Source organism: Neoarius graeffei, chromosome 6 (assembly GCF_027579695.1).
Source record: "Neoarius graeffei isolate fNeoGra1 chromosome 6, fNeoGra1.pri, whole genome shotgun sequence".
Taxonomy (NCBI): Eukaryota; Metazoa; Chordata; class Actinopteri; order Siluriformes; family Ariidae; genus Neoarius; species Neoarius graeffei.
Window position 1 is genome coordinate 67266197 of NC_083574.1, and position 23312 is coordinate 67289508.

Sequence of the window (23312 nt, forward strand, 5' to 3'; positions counted from 1 at the left end):
GGTTGTATAGATAGTTTTCACTGACGTCACGGCATTCCGGGGAACGCCCCCCAGCCGCCATCTTGGAGGGCAAACAAAACGGACCATCGCCACTACTGACTACATTATCTCGGACGAATTTATGAAGTTATATAGTCAGTTTTCTAAAATAAAGATCAATGTCGGCAAAATCAAGCAAACAGAAGTATATAGATACACATCTCACGGTATGCAGCCAAACTGGCCTTGATTGAGGGAATTGACCCTTACGAAGTGGACAAAGATGCATTTTCAAGTGACTATGCAGGGCTGCCAAAGCCTGAAACTGCCAAAGCCTGCTCCAAAGCCTGAAACTGACTTCATCAAACTTTAAAGGCTCTCTGATATATACAACTTTATATATTCACAGCGCGCCTTTTGGCGGATGCCGCCTGAATCGCGCAGATCCGATTTTTTTTTTTTTAGGGGGGGCGTTGGAGTGTCTGATTATAATTTCAAAGTAAATTCTGTATTAAAATTACTAAATAAGCAAATCCGTTACAGTCCATGAAACATAGGAAGTATAAGGATGAGAAAAAAACAGTTTAAATCGGGAAGCTGCGCACATTTGCGCAGTCCTGCACACTGCTCAGGACTACAGAATAGACCTAAAATGTTTTTCAAAAATGACCCTTGCGTGAGTGAAGTGACAAGTTTCAAATAGAAACGTGACAAACGAGCGATATTAAGTGTACATTACAGTGTAAACGTACACTCAGCGGTTCCAGTTAGGCATTCTCCAGAGATTGTTCACATGATGTTTTGGTTTCCAAAAACAAGCTTAAACACAATTGATTGTTTATTTAAACAACTTGCCACTTATAAAATGATCGGAGCAGACTTTGCTGTGTTTGGAAGGCTGATAATCCTTGCGGTTGATTCTCGCAAGCCATAGATTTCTCCTTTGTATGCTGAGTTTCTTTGTTTGCTCGCCTTCGTACTCCCGTACAGTGGGAATTCCATAAAAGCTCCGCTTGACTTCATCATCTGACCTATTACGACAGCCGTGAATACAACAAGTTTGCACCATTGCTAGCTTTAAATAAATGTAAATAATATATAAATGAATGTAACTCGCGCGCTACAATGTGTGCTCAGTGACCCGTACGGTAAGCTTGCCCTCCAAGATGGCCGCCACCAGGGAATCCCCGACTCTGTGACGTCATGTGAAAACTATCTATTGCCTCCTAGTGTGATCCAGGGTATACCACAGGTGCTCTCAGGGGTTACAGGTTAGTATAATAAGAATCTCATGCACAGATGAGATGTGCTCATCTGTGCATTCGTTCTGCTGAAACCTCATCTACAATCATGAAAATGTGAAATGGCTTCATAGAGTCTAGACATGTCGTCTGGCCATGCTAGGATGCCATAACCTTAGCATGTATTCTAAATGTTTGATGTGTACTAATAAGATTCAATTTTATTCCAGACTCTCAGAGGGAGAAAAATTTGAGAGGTGTTTTGCGGTCTGAAGTCGAAAGGTGAGTTCATAATAATTTTGTTATAATAATGCACAATAATGCTGTATTTTTCCAAGTCATTGCTGTAAACATATTTTAAATTATGTGACACTTTTTAAGAATTGTACATAAAATTTCTCCCCCCCCCCCCCCCCCCCCCCCCAAAAAAAAAAACAAAAAACAGGAAAATCAACAAAGATGACATTGTAATTCTGGATTCCTTGAATTACATTAAAGGTGAATAATATATAGGTTACAGTAAAAGTGACTTGTATACAGTATCAGTCAAAAGTTTGGGGCGCACTGTCTTAGTCATAGGTTTTTCTATATTTTGACTGTCTTGCACATTGTCAAACAATACTGAAGACAATAAAACTGTAAAATAACATGGAATTATGTGGTAAACAAGTGTGTTAAAAATCAAAATATTTCATAATTTTGATTTTTCAAAGTAGCCACTGGTTTACCTTAACTGTTTACCATCGTTTACCTTTTCAGTTAACAGGTTTGCCTTGCCAAAAGTTAATTAGTGGAATTTCTTGCCGTCTCAATGCGTTTGAGACCATCCAACAGTAAATGACCCTATTCGACAACTGTAGCAATCCATATTATGTCAAGAACTGCTCAACTAATTAAAGAGAAGTGGCAGTCCATCATCATGTTAAGACATGAAGTGTTTTTTAATTGATAAACATTGAATTAGAAGTTGTCTCCAAGCTTTTGACTGGTACTGTACATATTTCCAAATAAATCAAATAATGTTATTTGGTGACAGAATCTTGTGGCTCTCTTAAAGCTTTTATATTCCTTCATCCATGAGTTTAATTGGTTTTCCAGGTTACAGATATGAACTCTTTTGTCTCATCAAGCATGTACAGACACCGCACTGTTTGGTATGTACAATCATGATATTAAACCTCAGTGAAAACAATAAACATCTTTAATTTTTTTAAATAATCTTAATGTTTATATGCATTGTATGCACATTGTCATTATTCAGGTCTACTGTTTGACATCTGCTGCATTGAGCTCGGAGTGGAATAAGGAAAGAGAAGCAGATTATCGATATTCACAGGAAATGTAAATATATATTTACCCCTTACTTGTATTCTTGAGTTTAAGATTCAGAAATGCCTATTCTGCATGGAAATTCTCAAAGCCACAAAGACTAAAAGCAAACATGTGCATTTTATAAATCTGTCAAACTCTATATAGGACAGTTCTTAAAGTTTTTGGGAAAGGTTTTTCAGGAAACAAACCCTCAACGCACAATTTTCAGCAGTTTTGATTATACATTTTTGCAGTGCCCATGTTCATTTTTATTATGGACTTTCTTTTCCTTTTATAGTCTGGATGCACTAATTATGAGGTTTGAAGCTCCTGATTCAAGAAATAGGTGGGATAGTCCCCTCTTTACTATTCAGAAAGAGGACAGACTTCCATTTGAAGCTATCGCTGATGCCGTTTTGAAAAGGAAAGTGCCACCACCTAATCAGTCTACAGAAAGTGTAAGAAAGTTTTTCATTTTCTTGTATACTTCAATATATGTATGTAACTTCTTGTACATTATTGTTTGGGAAATGGGTCTGGTTATAAAGAAGTACTAGAAATGCAAGGTACAGTTGCGGTCAGAAGTTTACATCTGTGGGCATGAATGTCATGGCAACATAGGGCTTTGAATTATTTCTCTGAACTGTTCTTTTTTTTGTGGCAGAATGATTGTACAATATACATCTTGAATAAAAAAAACAAGAATTTGATGCAAAAGTTTTAATTTATTTTAGGTTTTCTAAAATCATTATGGGGTCAAAATTATACATACAGGGTCAAATGTTTGCATACGCCCACTTAGATTATTAATTCAGTGGTGCTGAAAGTCCCCGATAGGTGCCCTGCTAACAGCTTGTCCTTGGTGTGTGTTCTCCAAAATTTATTTGGTACTTTTTCAAGGCTACTGTTCAATTCCTGTTTCCTCTTTATTCTGTCTGAAGGTTTACTCTGAATTAGGCTGCTGCAAAGATACTAAAATGCAACACCCTCCCCATCCATAGGGCAAATAACAGTGCACATAATTTCTGCAAAACCAGTATTTATCTGTAAGGGCATTGCTTCCTTCCATCTCAGCAATCATCTCTGAAAAGCTTCAGTTCACATAAGGTACCAGTTTTTTTTTTTTTTGTGGTCAATCTACATCACATCACCCATTTTCTATTTTTACACTTGGCTGCCGGCGGCACGGTGGTGTAGTGGTTAGCGCTGTCGCCTCACAGCAAGAAGGTCCGGGTTCGAGCCCCGTGGCCGGCGAGGGCCTTTCTGGGTGGAGTTTGCATGTTCTCCCCGTGTCCGCGTGGGTTTCCTCCGGGTGCTCCGGTTTCCCCCACAGTCCAAAGACATGCAGGTTAGGTTAACTGGTGACTCTAAATTGACCGTAGGTGTGAATGTGAGTGTGAATGGTTGTCTGTGTCTATGTGTCAGCCCTGTGATGACCTGGCGACTTGTCCAGGGTGTACCCCGCCTTTCACCCATAGTCAGCTGGGATAGGCTCCAGCTTGCCTGCGACCCTGTAGAACAGGATAAAGCGGCTAGAGATAATGAGATGAGAGGAGACACTTGGTCGCCAACAAATAAACATCATATGTATCTTTCCATGAGGCTCTACAAATATTCAAGGCTTTTTCTGCTAAGGTTACTCTACTTTGCGTCCACGCATTGTTTGGGAGGGGCATGGCGAAAGATGGCGCCAGGTGTGTGTGGAGTGTCGGCAGCAATATCAATTTATGCATTGTTTTAAATGTTTTAAAATGGGTTTTAGATTTTGAAAATTGTCGCAAGTATTGCTGCGACTACTGTGGAAGTGCGCCTGTTCAAGAGTTTTTAGACAGAAACAGTCGATCCTCAGCAAATGCTGAGAAAAAATTTTTGGGACATGGCAGTGTTGCTCTGATCACCATACAGTCCAGCCTCACTGGTGAGGCAAATGGAGCCAGAGAAATGCAACAAGCTGATGCTTTCGGCACCATATTATCCATCTGTCTGCTGCTTTCCGGAGATGTCCATCAGTGTCCTGGCCCAAACAACTTACAGGTGAAACACCAGCCAAATGCCAGCCGCAGTAGTGACTGTCCTAACTGTGGAAGGGGGGTGAGAGTTAACGCGATAGCAGTTGCTTGTGACTTTTGGGATGTCTTTGTTCACATAAAATGTAGGAATATTCCTTCAAAAACGTATGATTTGGCCATGAAGACTAAATCCAACATTCCCCTGTTGTGCAGTAGGTGCTGTTTGAATGAAATGTGCCACGTGAACGTGATTGATGGTCTGGAGGAGACGGTGCATTGTTCTGAAGACAGTTTGAATGATACAAGAAATGATTCTGAGGCTGTTTTGAATCCGAAAGGACTTCATTTTATTCATATCAATGCAAGAAGTTTGCTGCCTAAGCTTGAGCAGATCAGGCACCTCGCGTTTATATCCAAGGTCGCTGTGCTGTGTTGGAGACCTGGCTTGATTGGTCCATTCAAGATGTTGAAGTCGAGCTTGAGGGTTACTCCATCTACCGGTGCAATTGTAGCAGAAATGGAGGAGGACTGTGCCTGTTTATAAGAAACGATTTAACATATAATCTGTGGGCCGATCTCCAGGCAGAGGGTTTGGAGCCAGCATGGGTTGAACTGCTGCGTCACAAGACCAAGCTCGTTATTATTGTAATTCACAAGACCAAGCCCCTAAGCAAACAGATTTTTATGAACTCCTTGAAACTGTCTGTTGTAAGAGTAACGTATGCATGGAGAAAGATTGCATCATTATGGGTGGCTTCAATATTCCTGTTACTGCCTCGTAGTAGCTTGAAACAGTCCTTCTTAAATTTCTGTAAAATGTCTGGTTTGCAATAGTTAATTACTAAACCAACTAGAATGTCTGCTAATAGTCAGTCCCTGTTGGATTTAATATTAGTCTCAGAAGTTAATATATCTCAGTCAGGTGTCCTTGATATTGCTTTAAGTGATCACAGTGTCACTTTTTGCACACGCAAGATATCTAAATCACAAAAGATGACTGGTAACCATCATTCCATTAGATATAGATGCACAAAACATACAGCCGAAAGGCTCTTGGAGAGGGATTGGTTTGATGTCTTAGGAAGCATTTATGTTGATAGGGCTTGGGCTTTGTTTAAGCAGCACTTTATAGCTGCACTTGATGATGTTCCACCAATAAATGAAACAAGAATGAAGCAGAGAAGTGCCAATTGGATAACTTCTGAAATTCTGGATCTTATCCGACAACATGATAGATGGTTCAGAAAGTACAAGAAATCAAAATTGCCTAGTGATTTATGATACATACATCTACTTTAGAAACCAGGCTAGCTATAAGGTACTGAAAACAGTCTAAATTTTATGCTGATGCTATTGCTGCAAACTCGCATCAACCTAATATATAGATTTAGGCACTGCCTAAAAGCGGAGCTCCCATCTTTTTCTGGGTTGTAGAATTTTCTTATATCATAGCCAGTCTCTTTTGTTTTATTTCTTTACTGGCTAGCACTGGCCACTAGGCTGTGTGTATGACTGGTAATTACTAACACTGGCCACGAGGCGGTGTGTATGACTGGTAATTACTAACACTGGCCACGAGGCGGTGTGTATGACTGGTGGTACACGGACAAACCACAAAAAATCGACTCGATGGGTTTACCATTTTTTTTTCTTAGGTATGGTGCTCCGCTGGAGCTCCGCTAAAAAGCTATGGAAGGTACTTTAATGATATGGGCTCCACAGGAAAGTCAAAAGCAAAGTCGGGCAATATTGGATTAATCTTTGAGGATAAGATGTATTTTGATAAATAGCAGGTTGCTTGTCATTTTAATATTTTTTTTTTTTACAGCCATCGCTGCTAGTTTGGTTGGTAAGTTGCCTAATGTTTCAGGTAGATACGTCCAGGCATTTGTAAATTCCTTTTATAAAGATAAAAATGTTATTCCTGACACTTTTGAAATGAGCCCTGTCTCAGAGGAGAGGGTGAGGACATGTCTATCCACTTTGTCTATGAATAAAGCCTTTGGACTGGAGCTTATTCCATCCAGATTTCCGAGGGATAGTGCTAGTGTAATCTCTAGTGTACTCACCCATATAATAAATCTATCCTTAGGTCAGGGTATTTTTCCAAGTGAAATGAAGAGGGCCAGTGTAGTCCCCCTTTTGAAGAAAAACAGTAGATTAGTTGTTAGCAATTATAGGCCAGTATCAATCCTGACAGCCGTGTTGAAGGTGTTTGAGCGTCTTGTGTATGAGCAGGTGGAGGAGTATCTAGTCAGACAAAATCTGCTGTATGAGTTCCAGTCTGGCTTTCGAGCAGCATACTCTACTGAAACATGTCTTATTCATTTATTTGATTATATTCGACAGAACTTTGATGAAGGAAAGTATGTTGGCATGATTATTCTTGATTTGCAGAAAGCCTTTGATACCGTAAATTATAAAATACTACTATTAAAACTACACTGTGGGCTTCAGAGGTACTGCTGTAAAATGGTTCACTTCGTATCTCGCTGGAAGACCTCAAGTTTGTGATGTCAGGGGGGACCATATCAGAACCTCAGGATATTACATGTGGGATGCCCCAAGGTTCTATTCTGGGCCCCCTTTTATTTCTAGTTTATATCAATGATCTGCCAGCTGCGGTGAAATGTAAGCTTCTTTTATATGCCGATGACTCTGTATTACTGGTTCCTGGGAGTGATGTCAGTGAGATTGAGAATACTCTTGGTAGAGAGTTAGAGACTTAGCAAGTGGCTTATTGACAATAAACTCTCAATACATCTGGGTAAAACTGAGTCCATTTTATTTGGAACTAAGAGGAAGTTGTCAAAAACTAATGCACTAAAAGTTGCATGTAATGGCACTGAAATAGTGTCACAAGCAAGCATTACATACTTGGAGTTATCATTAGAACAGTCGCTAACTTGTGAATCTATTGCTGCCAAAATATTGTCCAAGTGTGCCAGTAAATTGAAATTTCTGTTTCGTAGGACAAGGCATTTGGAATTTTTTTTTATCAAGAAATTACTTGTCTCATCACTGATTCAATGTTACTTTGACTATGCATGTTCTGCATGGTTCTGTGGATTGTCAGCTAAACTTAAAAGCAAACTGCAAGTGATGCAAAATAATGTTATCCAGTTTTTGTTAACACTCTTCCTGCACATACATTCGTCTCCTCTCCAATCAACCTGTGCTTACTGACAGTGATTAACAAAGTTTCTCAAAAACCAGGTATTACGATAATGATTATGCATTAATTATTTATAATTTTTCAATAAAACCCAAACTTTAACTGTAACAATAAACAAAAACTGTCCAGTGCCCCATTATGGCCCATGTATTGTTATAACCCATTACCTGATCTACAGTTTTAAGAGTTAGACTCTCTCAAATTCAACACTTCTGGAGGAAATAAAGTTACATCTTGATTAATCTAGTAAAATGTGAAGTATAAATTAATTTAAAGAAATGAAACCCAAAGACAACAAGTTGGACATGATTAGGGTGATGGAATCATGTGAATGAAAACAAACCGTGAGTTCAGCACTGTTGTAAAATTCCCTGAAATATTTTGTGATAATGTGTTGTGATAACGTGTTAATGTTTCTTTTACCATGCAAAAGAAAAAATACAGTAAATGTCTGAATGAAATGAAGATTCACCACAGATATTTATTTTATTGAGGCTATTTGATCGCCATTTCTCTGATTTCAATGAATTCAAAGTCTAATAATCTATAATTAGATGTTACCCCGTGGTTATTTTTTTACACACACACACACACACACACACACCTGCTATACTCAGCTTACACACACACACACACACACACACACACACACACACGCCTGCTATACGTTTTGTTGGAACTTTATTGATGTAACTCTTGAATAATTACTATTAAATGGTTTGGTGATTTTCAGCAATCCCTAAAAGATGTGGTCCTTAAAAGATATAGAAGTATAATGTATCATTAGTATATTGTCTGGGATGGTTATATGTAATACTTGGAGTAATTTTCTCTGGTTTGTAAGCCAAATTAGATTGGCCGATATGTCAAAAATGTGACAATAAAATATGTAGACTACTTTATTTATGTAAACTGCTTATTACTATTATTTAACTCATTTTATATTCTATTGTAAATTTAAGCAAGTCTTCAAGGAATTTGGCCTTATCATGTAGCCTTAGCAGTGAGCCAGCTCATATAAATAATCTGCACATGAACATGCCATTGTTAAACTATCCCCAGCATGTAAATAAAATGCACTTCACCTCAGACTACACGAAAGTGTACTCTGAGGTTGAAGTGCATTTTATTTTGGGGGGGGCACTCTGCCATGACTCTGGATACACTGAACTGATAGACTCTCAGTCTGGGACAGAAGATGTAAAGCCCGCCTACACAGAACACTGATTGGTCTGTCTTGCCAAGTAGACCAATCAGGATGCGCTCGCGCTCTCTTTCAGTCCAGGAGAGATGTAGTAAAGCCCACCCACACAGAACACTGATTGGTCTATTTCACAAGGAGGAGCAATCAGCATGTGCTCGTGCTCTCTCTCAGGGAGCTGCTATCAGTATGTGGGAGACTCCTGGAATTTTTGGGAGAGTTGGGAATAATTCAACTTGTCCCGTCGGACAAGCAGATGCGGCTTTGACTTGTCCAGACCAAACATTTAGTTGCCCCGTCTGGTCGGACTAGCGTTAATGTCGAGCACTGCCCTTTTTTCGCAGTGCATTTGTTGGAAATACTTGGGACAGTTCAATTCAGGGCAGCCTGAAGGTCAGAGAAGCAGCCTTGGTCCCAAAGGGTCATCTGTTCGATTCCCAGTAACAGCAGGAAAAATGTGAGGGGAGCCGAGTGAATGAACAGCACTTTTCCCTCTCTCTGTATCTTGGCTGAAGTGCCCTTGAGCAAGGTACCTAATCCCCAATTGCTCCACTGCTCTGGGTATGTGTGTGCTCATTGTTTCCTTGTGTGTGCATGCATGTGTTCACTGCTTCAGATGGGTTAAATGCAGAGGAGGAATTTCACTGTGTTTGCGTGTACATGTGACAAAAGTGGCTTCTTTTTCTGTTGTGTTACAAGTGAGAGTCAAGTCAAATCAAGTTTATTTGTATCACGCTTTTTAGCAGACATTGTGGCAAAGCAGCTTTACAGAAATTGAACAACTTTAAACATATGAGAATTTTATCCCAAATAAATGTATTTATCCCTGATGAGCAAGTCTGTGGTGATGGTGGCAAGGAAAAACTCCCTCAGACGACATGAGGAAGAAACCTTGAGAGGAACCACACTCCAAACGTAACCCATCCTCATTTGGGTGATAACAGATCGTGTGATTGTAAATTACTTGCTTCTATAACTATGTCCTGTAAAGTCACAAAGTGTACAACTGTGCAACCAGGAAATTCATTATAGTTTTAGCATGAAGTCTATTTTGTTGAAGTTATGAAATGTTTGTTGATAGAGACTTGAGTGCAAAACTGTTCATAACAACTGCAGTCCTAAAGCTGTCATGGCAATTGTAGTCCTCAGCCATCATAGGAATAAAAGAGTCTGGGTGCTAAACTGCCCTGCCTGCAGTCCAGACTTGTCTCTCATTTAAAACATTTGGCGCGTTATGAAGCGCAAAATACGACAAAGGAGACCCCGAACTGATGAGCAACTGAAACTGTATATCGGGCAAGAATAGGACATTTCTCTTTCGAAATGACAGCAATTGGTCTCCTCAGTTCCCAAACATTTACAGACTCTTGTTAAAAGTAAAGGTGATGCAACACGGTGGCAAACATTCCCCTGTTCCAACTTTTTTTTTTTTAAACATATTGCTGCCAGGACAACATAGCGTATGCAATTCAGTGCAGTGAGGAATGCACAGACCTGTACATTGGGGAAACAATACAACTGCTTCACAAGTGCATGGCTCAACACAGGAGAGCCAGTTCCTCAGGCCAGGACTCTGCAGTCTGTCTTCATCTCAATAACAAAGGACACTTGTTTCAGGACTGCAATGTACACATTCTAGCCAGAGAAGACCGGTGGTTTGAAAGGGGAGTAAAAGAAGCCATCTTTGTCAACCTGGAACGATTGTCACTGAACAGCAGAGATGGTCGGAGACACCACTTACCAGCCACCTACAATGCAGTCCTTGGCACACTTCCCAGAAAACTGAATACACATCCACATCAAGACTCGGCTCACTTCAGCGACTCACATGATGGCAGAGAGAGCCAACGACCCACAGGTCGCCCCAACAACCTTCTAGGCTGCTAACACCTTTCACACCTGGCCTCCAGGGACCCTAACAATCTACAGGATGACTGAAAGGGTCAATGACTCATGTGATCTCAACGACTCTCCTTAGGGTTGCTTTTGGTCCACTAGAGTTTAAATACCTGGAACTCCCCACTAGTCAGACAGAAGTGAAGAAGCCTTTTGGATGAGAGGCGAAATGTTTTCAAGGATTTTAAGCAAGTCCAGTTGCCTTCTTTGCCCATGTTTACATTAGACTGTATCAGCGGGTCATCAGATTAACGTTTTTAAAACGATTAGTGTGCACACAGCAACACCAATACACGATTTGCGTGCACACAGCAACACCAATACACGGATACGCTCGGCTCCGCAGGCATCCTGCGCTCCAAATCACTCCGCCCTGAACAGTGAGTGCCCTCTGGAGGGTGCGCACTCCGGCCTTGCGCAGCTCACAGAGCACACGAGTGAAGTGCACAAGCTGTGATTCGGGACTGAGCCGCTGTGTGTGTGATCCCAGCACATATCACTTACCACTTGCAAGTGGAAGGATGGCAAGCCTAAAGACAATCATAACTACACAATGGGCAGTATTTGCATCAGTATTTTCATACTTTTATACTCTTTAATGAAAGGTGATACAAGGCGGAAGTCCGCGCCGTTTTTCAGCAGTCGCGTCACATGACCAACGCCAGCGAATCAGGAAGGTGGATGTCACAGTGACGTTGTCCAATGACGACGCCAGCTAGAGCTCAGCACAGCGTATCCGCATATCTCAATGTTTACACAGCACCGGAGCTGACACGATCTGGATTGAATACGTGGACGCTGGCGGATTCCCGTTTCCCGGCATTTCCAGGTGGTTTAATGTAAACGGACAGTGCATCCGCGAAGAAAACGAGACAGATACGGTCTAATGTAAACTTGCCCTTTAGCACCTGTGGTCCTGTTTTGTTGCATTACAAGCTGGAATTAAAGTGGATTTTTGGGGGGTTAGCACCATTTGATTTACACAACACGCCTACAACTTTTAAAGGTGCAAATTATTTATTTATTTATTTATTTGTGACACAAACAATCATTAAGATGGGCGGGGGAAAGAAATTTGGAGTGTGCACAGGTATTCATCCCCTTTTGTATGAAACCCCTAAATAAGAGTTGGTCCAACCAATTAACTTCATAAGTCACATAATTATTTGATTAAGATCCACCTGTGTGCAATCAAAGTGTCACATGATCGGTCACATGATCTGTTGCATTTTGAATACTTTGAATATCCCATGGAGCACCATTTTTAAATCCATTATAGAAAAATGGAAAGAATGTGGCACTGCTACAAAGCTAACAAGAGAAGGCTGCCCACCAAAACTCACAGACCAAGCAAGGAGGGAATTAATCAGAAATGCAATAAATACGCTAAAGAGAACACTGAAGGAGCTGCAAAGATCCACAGCGGAGATGGGAGTATCTGTGCATAGGACCACTTTAAACCAGCCACTCCACAGAGTGGGGCTTTCTGGAAGAGTGGCCAGAAAAAAAAGCCATTGCTTCAAGGGGGGAAAAAAAAAAGAAACTAATGTTTGGGGTTTGCCCAACAGTGGCAGTACCCCCCAACACATGGAAGAAGATTCACTGGTGAGAAGAGACTAAACTTAAACTTTTTGACCATCATGGGAAATGTTGTGTGGTGCAAACCCAATACTTCCCATCACTCTGAGAACACCATTCCTAAAGTGAAGCATGGTGATGGCAGCATCATGCTGTGGGGATGTTTTTCATCTGCAGGGACAGGAAAAGCTGGTCAGGATTGAAGGAAAGATGGATGGCACTAAATACAGGGCAATTCTGGAAGAAAACCTGTTTGAGTTGGCCAGAGGTTTGAGACTGGGACGAAGGTTCATATTCCAGCAGGACAGTGACCCTAAATATACTGCTAATGCTAAACTGGAGTGATTTAAAGGGAAACAGTTAAGTCTTGGAATGGCCTAATCAAAGCCCAGACCTCAATCCAGTTGAGAATCTGTGGTATAACTTGAAGATTGCTGTACACCAACACAACCCATCTAACTTGAAGGAGTTGGAGCAGTTTTGCCTTGATATGTGGGTAAAAGTCCCAGTGGCTAGATGTGCTAAGCTAATAGACATACCTCAAGAGAGTTGCAGCTGTAATTGCAGCAAAAGGTGGCTTAAGAACGTATTGACGACTTCTGTAAAATAGATTTCTGTTTTTTCATCTTATTGTTTGTGTCTTAATTAATTAGCCAGCCAGCTAAGAAGGCATTACTGTATTGTAATGGACTATGTACCATGCAGACTACACAGGCAGGGGAATTGCTGCTACTAATGCAGAATTTGATCAAATGGGCTTTGCTTACCTTTTTAAAACCGCTACCTCCCAGTGTGCTATCTCTCCTTTTGGCAATTTTTAACACCATTTGGAAGTCAGGAAACGTACCCAGATCCTGATAGGAAGCAATAATAATAATAATAATAATAATAATAATAATAATAATAATACCCATTCCTAAACCAGGAAAGGACCATACAGATTCCAACAATTACTGCCCAATAGCTCTGACAAGTTGCCTTTCCAAAATAATGAAGAGAATGGTAAATAACCATCTTGTCTGGATGCTTGAATCTGAAAACCATTTGAGCAATTACCAGTGTGGCTTCAGGGCAGCATGGTGGTGTAGTGGTCATCACTGTCGCCTCACAGCAAGAAGGTTCTGGGTTTGAGCCTAATGGCTGACAGGGGCCTTTCTATGTGGAGTTTGCATGTTCTCCCCATGTCTGCGTGGGTTTCCTCCAGGTGCTCTGGTTTCCCCCACAGTCCAAAGACATATGCAGGTTAGGTTAATTGGTGGCTCTAAATTGGCCGAGTGTGAATGAATGTGTGTCTCTATGTGTCAGACCATCTCATCATACTAGAGTCCTATGTACGTGATGGTTTTATTTGAAAAGAACATGATTGCTGTCTTTTTCGATTTAGAAAAAGCATATGCTACAATATGGAGGTATGACATCTTCAGGGACCTAAATCAAATGGGTTTCAGAGGATACCTGCCTATTTTCATTTCCAATTTTTTATCCAATAGACAATTTCAAGTTCAAATAGGAACTACTCACTCAAATTCTCACCTGCAAAAACTAGGAGAGTCCCTTAGGGAAGCATTCTCTCAAGTATTAAAATCCATAGCATAGTGAGTGCGATGTTCAAACATTTTTTTGTAGTCTTTATGTTGATCTCTGTATTTGCTACAGGGGGAAAAACATGTAAGATAGTTGCAGCTATGCATAAATAAGATCAATGCATAGTCAGTCAAAATGGATTTAAATTTTCCAGAACAAAAATTGTCTGTATAGACTTTTGCTTCCTGCAATCCTTTCATCATGACCCTGAGCTCTTCATGGATGGAGAGGCTATTAAAGTGGTAAAGGAGACCAAATTCCTTGGACTTAGTTTTGATAACGGGCTGTCTTTTATTCCACACATGAAATCCTTAAAAAGTAGATGCTTCAGTGCTCTGGATATAATAAAAGTCTTGGTGAAAACTAAATGGGGTGCAGTGTCCTACTGCACCTTTACAGAGTACTGGTCAGATCCCGATTGGACTTTCAGGGCATGGTTTATATCTACACGGAAGTCATGTATCCAGATGATGAATACTGCACATCATCAAGAGTTAAGACTGGCTTTGGGAACATTCCAGACTACTCTTGTTCAGAGTCTTTGTCAAAGCAAATGAACAGGCACTTGAAACTGGCTCTTCAGTGTGTGTGTGTGTGTGTGTGTGTGTGTGTGTGTGTGTGTGTGTACACACTGATTGATCTAAAGTAGATAAATGTGTTTCTGCAGTAACCCAACACAATCATCATGGACTGTGAATCTTAGAACAGAGTTCAGTTTTTTTTGTTTTTTAAACAGCTGAGGCCCATGCTTTGCTGTTAGCACTGGAGTATATAGACAACACTAAACAACAAAACTCTTTAATTTTTACAGACTCAAGATCATAAAGCAGCTCAATTATTCATTTATTTGTATTTTTTAAATGTATTTTATTTATATAATTTTAGCTGTTTTAATTATTTATTTTAAAATAATTGTAATATCTGCTATACATGTTTTTGCCATGATATAGCTTCAGATGCTGACATGGAATTAAAAAAAAAAAATCACTCACTCACCTTTCAATAGCCAGAGAAATGGCTTTCGACCAGGAAATTGGTTCCAGAGTGGCATCAACACTGTACTGGTCTAGAACCAAGAAATGTTTATGTCAGGGGCTAGTGGTGGGATTATCGTGACCAACAAGACCAAGTAAACCTCTGTGACCAGCATTTCTTAAAAAAACAATAAAATAAAATAGAGCTAATGTAGCATTTAATCTGCCTAATCTGAAGAAGAAGAAAAAAGAGACTATATAGCCCACCATTGCTGTTGTGCTTGGTGCTAGCAGGGTGGACTAGTGGCTGGGAAAGTAGAGACATGTATACAGTAATGTAATGACGTGGCTCTCTAGCCTGTGGAAAAGCAAACTGATTCTTTGAAGGTTTACAAGTAGAACCAGCTCTGAACGAGCACCTGGTTTGCACTGGTGGAAAAGGGGTATTCGACAGCACCGGGTCAATTTGACCTGAGGTCAATGACTCAACTCTTCCCCTGTCTACTGATGACACATATCAAGATGTCAGTCAACATGGTGGCGTGTGCACAGCACTCCACAAAATGGCTCTTTTTGTTAGTATTTTGTTTTATTTCTTTCTGTGTGTCATGTATGCTGATAACATGCACTTGAAGTGAACTGTTAAACATTGGTTTGCTGCAAAACAGCTATGTTTTTGACATGGAATACTTCATCAAACATGTCAAACAGGACATCCCAGAAGAACTCATTAGACCACCAGGGTCACCGTAGATTACTGTCCCAGCTGGGAAGCAATGAAGACGTGGCAGAAAGAGGAAACAGAAGTGAGGCTGTTGAGCCGGCATGCATGCTAGGCTAGTGAGAGCCCCGCACAAACCCCACTGCCAAGTCTCTTTGTCTCAAATGCAAGATCACTTCCCAACAAAATCAAGGAGCTGGAGCTCTCAATATCCATGCAGAAAAACATCAAGGACTGTTGTGTTATGATCATTATGGAGACGTGGTTGAACCTGATGATTCGAGAGGAGGCTATCAAGCTAGCAGGCCACGCTACACACTGAGCCAATAGGATGCTAGTTTCTGATAATAGCAGAGGAGGAGGACTTTGTTTCTACACAAACAACAACTGGTGTACAAATCACTGACTCTCACTGCTCTCCGGACCTGGAGTATTTAACAGTCAAGTGTTGTCCCTTCTGTCTACTGAGAGAATCAATCTAGAGAATTCACAGTAATCAATCACTGCTGTATACGTACTTCCTGACGCTAATACTGCAGCTGCACTAGGCTATCTGTTCGATGCTATTAACAAACAATGTGCGTCTGAACGGAGTGTTTGTAATAGCAGGCAATTTTAACCATGCACACCTAAAAACTGTCCTACCAAAATTCCATCAGCATATCCAGTGCCTCACAAGAGGAAAAAACACTCTAGTAGCCATATCAGACACTCACTGTCCATGCTGTGAAAATTGTCCATGCAGACGCTCATTTAAGTTTCCAAATTTGTCATTTACTTAACTCTTGAATATTTTCTATTGTGAATACTATCATTAAAAAGGTTGTATTTTCTGCTTTCCAAAGAAATTTATCTCGTTAAAATATTAGGGCGGGCCATACTCAAAAAATGTTTTAAATCAATTAAGAGGGGTGTTCAAATCATGTATTTTGGTGTGTAGAAGACAAATCTGAATTTAATTTTTAATTCTGATAACCCTAACCTAAATCAATTTGCAGTTGATTATTTTTAAATTTCGGGTTATTTTGCTATCCTTCTGGAATGATTGGAATTGTATTTGTGATACCATCTCTAGCTCAGAAATAGTAAGAAAATTACTATTTTGAGGAGGTTTATCAAGTGAAACATTAAATTTTATATGATTAGAGGAAATTCTGGAGGGAAAAAGTCTTCTACCTCATAAGAGCCACCTGACAGTTATACTAGAAGTGATGTTCCAGTAAGTGTGTGAGTTTTTGTTAACTAAAAAAAAAGGAACAGAGCTAGGGAAACACTTTAAATAATTTGATGTTTGCATTCTCACTCATTCAAATTGCTGACTGAGGGACTGAGTGAGAATTGCATACTGTTGTGCAGTAGTAAAATGGCTCATGTTAAAACAAGGACGAAATCAAGCTCTCATTTGAGTATTCTTGTTGGCAACGGGCGGGAGCTGTTGATGTCTGAACTGCCAACTGTGAGGGATATCCTGAGGTATGGCATCTACTTGAGGGAACAAAGTGAAGATGACCGGAGGAACTACCCAGTGGCAGCGCTCAAAACTAACGGTGTCCCGACGTCCCGGGGACCATAAAAAATGTCATCGGGACACAAAATTATCATATCTGGGACAATCCCAGGACAATGGAAAAAAATAGATCTAGAAAAAATGTTCTACATTAATATTATTTACAAAGCCGTAACACATACGTAGACATTCACCTAATTTGTCAATTTTAATTTTAAAACATTAACAGCGAAAAATACATAGTAGCTACACTTTCGATGCACCTGCATCCGTAGGCTACAGAGCAGCGCATTCTGTTCTAGAATCTTCGGCCGGTGTCCGCATTATATGGACTTGGAATGGAATTGCTAGCGCACACGCTGCGCCGACTCTTGCCAGAACAAAAATGCTTAAGTGGTTGAAGCGGACCGACCGCGGGGAAGAAACTGAAAGCCCAGACATAACGTCTCCGGGACCTTCAGGATCCAAAGTGTCATCGCCTGGTCTGCAGGCAACGCTAGCAACTGAATGAACTTAATGAACACTGTTAGACACGTTATAAAATACAACAGGGATGATGTGGATGATATTGACGGCAGATAGCGTTCAACAGAATAAGTGAGTTTTCTTGGTGTCTTTCTAGTTCAGAAAGTTTAGTCAGTCAGCAGCACAACTAGGCTCGGACCTGGCACTATGTTGATGCTGCTAACATTTGCACCCGGCAGCGAAAGTTCATAAAATGGATAACGGAAAGTTCATAAAATGGATAACGGAAAGTTCAAAGAAATGGATAACGGTAATGGTGAAAATTATAAGTTGGCCTTATAAGTGCCAACAGATATTCAAGGTATAAGTAGATGAAATGAACATAAAAGGGGTCTTATTTTCACCTAAAGTGTACTGCAGATGTAGGGAGTTGAAACATTTTCTGAATGAGCTAGTTGGCCCCTTTAAATAAACGGGTATCTATTCATACAGTGAGATCGCCAAAGTTTAATAAACTGAAAATGCAATAACTGTAATTTTGAAGTAGATGATGTATAGGACATGTGTCGCTTGTGTCTTGTGACTTATTGTAAAAATGATATAAAGGGTTCAAAATCGCATAGTTACAAATATAATAGTAACTTCATATGATAATATTAACCACTGGTTATTTCAGAGAGGAAAAAAATGGGGACACTATTGCTTCCATTCGGGACAATACAACACCGAATTCGGGACCACTGGGGGACACAAAGAAAAAAAGTTAATTTCGAGCCCTGCCCAGTGGATCAGCTGGTGGGTGACATCTACCCTGCTCTGATTTGTCAGTGGAGAAAAGCTAATGCTCTCTTCAAGCCACCTGTTATCAATGAAAAGGTGGCCATCATGTCCAAGCTCAAGGACGTCTGGAATCAGGCAGTGAAGTTTTGTCTTGGGAAGGGCAAACTTGATGCAAAAGAGAGGTTCATGCTCAAGTTAGACAAGTTATTTGATATTTTGACTTGCAAGTGTCAGATAACCAATTGTGAGGAAGAAGGCTGTGAGGGCTGTGTGAGCCAAGCCCACATTAACTGCTCCTGCAGCAGAGAGAAAAAGATTCCTGTTAAGGAGCTTGCCTACATCAAGGGCCAGAAAGAGAAGGTTGGAAGTAAAGGTCCCCACCAAATGGGGGGCCCTGATCTGCCAGAGCACAGGAGACAGGTGAAGAAATTGGAAAGACAGGGGATGGAAAAGAAGGGAGAGGAAAGGAGAAGGAGCAAGGAGGACAATTCTGCAGCAGCAGAGAAGGCAGTCAAGAAGGACATTGAGAGATTTTTTGGCAGATGATGATGATGAGGATCTGGAAGTGGAGAGAAGTGGTGCTGAAGATGAATTTGTCCCTGAAACTGACCCTGAACCTGCAGCTTCAGTGAAGGCACAGAAAAACTATGATGAGATTCCAAACATAGCCCTTGCTAGTGTAAGGTATGGCATAGGGCTCAGGCCAACTGCAGCCCTGATTGATGTGGAAATCATCACAGAAGATGACACAAGTAAAGTGATTGATAAGAACAAGGTCAAGAGAGCACAGGAGAAGTTGATGAGAGAGCTGGGAGAAGAGTTTGGGGAAAAGTGCAGGTAGGAGGGTGGGATCTCCTGTATCCTCTTTGATGGGCAGATTGACCTGACCAATGTGATAATGGAGGCTGAGGGCAGTGTCCAGTCTTTTCCTGCAAAGATCAAGGAAGAACACTATTGAGGTATTTCACCTGACGTCAGAGGGTCATGTGACGCCCCGGTGTCCGCCATTTTGAACGTCAAGCTAGCTAATGTCAACAACAGTAGCTGGTATGTTACTGTAGCAATGTTTACGTTCAGTCATTTGGATGACTCTTAAAACCTTTCAGTCTCAAGTTTTTCCTTTACTGGATTTGCTAGTTTACTGAGCTAGTGTGTGCGCCGGCAGGCAGGCTAGCGCGCGCGCTAGCTCCCAGCTTGCCCGAGCGCGCTAGCTCAGTAAATTAGTAAATCCAGTAAAGGAAAAACTTGAGACTGAAAGGTTTTAACAGTCATCCAAATGACTGAACGTAAACATTGCTACAGTAACATACTAGCTATGATGTTGTTGACATTAGCTAGTGCTAACAGCTAGTTGCTAATACACTGCTACAACTACACCAACCCTAATAATACAGTTCTTCATCATTGCCTGGTAACAGCAAATTTATAACGGGCCATGTCTCAACAGACTAAGAAGTTATTTCAATGACATTTAATAACATTTTGTTTATCCTGAGGACCGAAAGTAAATGAAAATGTGAACAAACCTTAGCTGTAATAAGATGGCGACCACCGGCTCCAGGGACGACCCACTGATGTAGGCATGTTACCCAGCCTGACACAAAATATCTGTCGGTATCCAAACTCTTATACGCTTTCAGATCAATACCTGTGTATGGCGATGGGTTTTTAACGACATAGGTATACAGATCATGTGGGCCGAAGTCAGGTAAAGACGAGGGCTTCGTGTACTTCCGTACGTCAGTGAACAATCCTGGTGGATGCAGGTAAACGTCGTTCTCTAAGCCTGCTAACCTCAATTTTTGCAAATACCTCTCCCTCTGCTCGCCCTGTAAATGCCCTATGTCGCTGGATAGTGAAGGTGTTTTCTGCATCTCGCTCCTTTTTCTTTTATGTTTTTCGTTTGTCACCTTCCTTGCATTCAAACTGATTCGAGCCGTGCCGTCCAAAATGGCAGCATCACATGACTTGGTCACGTGAGTGAAATACCTCAATAGTGCCGTTAGTGAGCCAGGCAGCAACTATCTGTTCCACTTCACCCCAGAGAAAGCAAGTAAAGAGGAGTCACATGCAGAGAAGATTGCTAAGATCCTGTTTGCCTGGCTGAAAGAGCGGGGATAAGACCTTGTGGGCCATTGGAGGAGACTCAACAAATGTCAAGACTGGTGTGAAAGCTGGAGTCATGCGCAAGCTGGAGCTGCACATTGGGAGAAAGCTGGTCTGGTTGGTGTGCAACCTGCACACTGGTCAACTTCCCCTACGCCATCTCATTGTTGCCCTTGATGGCCCTACTCTGTCAGACAACAAATTATCTGGGACAATAGGAAAACTCCTTGATTCTGTTACAGAATTGGATATCAATCCAAACTTCCCTCGGATCTCTGTTGGCACACCACTGATCAAACTGTCTGACAAGGTCATTCAAGATCTCTCAACTGATCAACACTATGGGTATAAAATTGTCTGTGCAGTCAGGGATGGAGTGCTTCTTGCAAGGATTGCTCTGTTGGAGATAGGACCAGTGAACCACAGCCGTTGGCTCACCACAGCGAACAGACTTCTCAGGCTCTGGGTGTCAAAGCACGGACTTAAAGGAAAGAACCTGAAGAATCTGCGATTCATTGTGGAATTTATCATTGGAGTGTACTATCCATGTTGGTTCAAAGTGAAGGTCAATCACTCCTGGATTGAAGGGCCTAGGCACATCCTGTTTCAGCTGGACTGCCTCAAGTCCCAGAGGAAGGAGGTGCTGGACATTGTGATGCCAATTGTGAAAAGATCTGCTTGGTATGCCCACAGTAAAGCCCGCATCCAGACACTGTTGTGCTCTGAGGATCAGAAGGAGAGGATTCAGGGGGTGGAGAGAATCCTGGCTATCAGGGGAGACGGGGACCCAGACACTCAGTTGGGGGACTCCTCTGTCAGGACCAGAAGGACACCGGACATCAACTGTGATGCTTCCACCATTGGTGACTTGATCAGCTGGTCAGAGGGTGTATCAGAGCCACCTCTCACCTGCTCCCTAAGCACTTCAGAGGTGAAGAACTTCATAAACACCCCCATGAAGATGCCCAACTGGTCTTGCCCCACACAGAGCATTGAGAGGGTTATGAAAATGGTGACTGAGGCTTCTGCCAAATACTTCTCACAGGAAAAGAGGGATGGAGGGATCAAGGCTCAAGAGACCAGCAGGAGACTGATGTCCAAAAATGAATCAAAGCAGGACTTGTGCAACCTGACAATGTTCATGCATTAACCTGTTAATAAATATGGAAATTTGAATTGGATTTGTCCATTAATTTCCCTAACATCATCTTATATCTTAAAGGGTTTCGAAAGGGTAGAATTTGTTATTTAAATACAAAATTGATGTAGGTTAGACTTATCCAATTCAAAAAATAAACTCGTATTTGAATTCCTCATTAAAAAATACATAATTTAGACACCCCTCATGTTAGGATTTCCTTTAGATTCAAGTTTTCACATGAGTATGGCCTGCCCTATTAAGATATGCTCAGTACTTTGGGAGTAACAGCAAGTTGAAGTTGGTACAACAGCGTGCACGCTCTGCTCACGTGATGTCGGGAAACTGCCGGTGCTTTTTGAGTCACAGGAAAGCGGTCAGGCTCTCTTCTGATTGGTTTCCGACTGGATTACTCGTGACTATCAGTTAGATAACTTTTCTAGGGATATTCTCTAGTTCTCACTGTTTCTGATGAAGTATTCAGCAAAAATTTCCATTATGATTCACAGAAGGGGCAGCACGGTGGTGTAGTGGTTAGCGCTGTCGCCTCACAGCAAGAAGGTCCGGGTTCGAGCCCCGTGGCCGGCGAGGGCCTTTCTGTGCGGAGTTTGCATGTTCTCCCCGTGTCCGCGTGGGTTTCCTCTGGGTGCTCCGGTTTCCCCCACAGTCCAAAGACATGCAGGTTAGGTTAACTGGTGACTCTAAATTGACCGTAGGTGTGAATGTGAGTATGAATGGTTGTCTGTGTCTGTGTCAGCCCTGTGATGACCTGGCGACTTGTCCAGGGTGTACCCCGCCTTTCGCCCGTAGTCAGCTGGGATAAGCTCCAGCTTGCCTGTGACCCTGTAGAACAGGATAAAGTGGCTAGAGATAATGAGATGAGATGATGATTCACAGAAGAATTTGAAGTGATTTTTCATAGCTTTACCAACTTATTTTTTTTTCAAATCAAACTGATTCATGTAAAGAAGTAACTATTTTAGAGTATAACTAGGGTTTTTTTTGATGAAAAATATTGAGATCTTAGTGGTCAGAATGAGATGAAAAAAACTGAAGTCAGAAACATGAGTGTCAATTTCAATTCAGTTAAATGGAATTGTTTATTGGCTGTGGCTCACTTTTTTTTTCCTTTTTTGAGGTTAGCCTTGAAAACTGTGAATATCAATCGAAATATCATTTATATTCTTTCATATAAACACTAGCAGGACCTACTTAGAAATACAAAGGCCTATACAACATGAGGGTATTAGAAATATTATTTTATTACTTTTTTATTTTGCTAGAGAATGGTAGATATGAATGACGTTCAGGGATTATTGATGCATATTTTATAATTGTATTTGTAATTGTAATTAACATTTGATTTTTTCTTCTTTGTGATGTATAAATGAGAGTTAAGATCAGCTTTATATTGCACAAATAAAGCTATTTGGTGAAACTTTGAAGAAGAGAGTGTACTGATTTAATGTTTTACCTAATTAGCATTGTAATGGAAACTTCTAGTAAACACTTCAGAATGCTTAGCAGTTGTCTTTTCAGTTATTTATTATAAAAACCCCTTTTATCTCATATAAAACAGAGATATAAAACAGGAAAGGAAAGAGGAGAAGAAGAAAAGAACAAGAAGAAGAGAAGAAGACACCACTT

The 23312-nt window shown here is 40.9% G+C and overlaps 1 protein-coding gene across 1 annotated transcript in view; it reads left to right on the forward strand.

The window, feature by feature from the left end:
- The window catches only part of kti12 (KTI12 chromatin associated homolog), a 112422-nt gene that overhangs the window by 36712 nt on the left and 52398 nt on the right, over window positions 1-23312 (forward strand). Inside the window, exons 2-6 of the mRNA XM_060922985.1 lie at window positions 1451-1502; window positions 1666-1718; window positions 2319-2374; window positions 2482-2561; window positions 2830-2989. Of these exons, the coding sequence (XP_060778968.1) occupies window positions 1451-1502; window positions 1666-1718; window positions 2319-2374; window positions 2482-2561; window positions 2830-2989 (401 nt within the window). The remainder of the gene's footprint in view (window positions 1-1450; window positions 1503-1665; window positions 1719-2318; window positions 2375-2481; window positions 2562-2829; window positions 2990-23312) is intronic.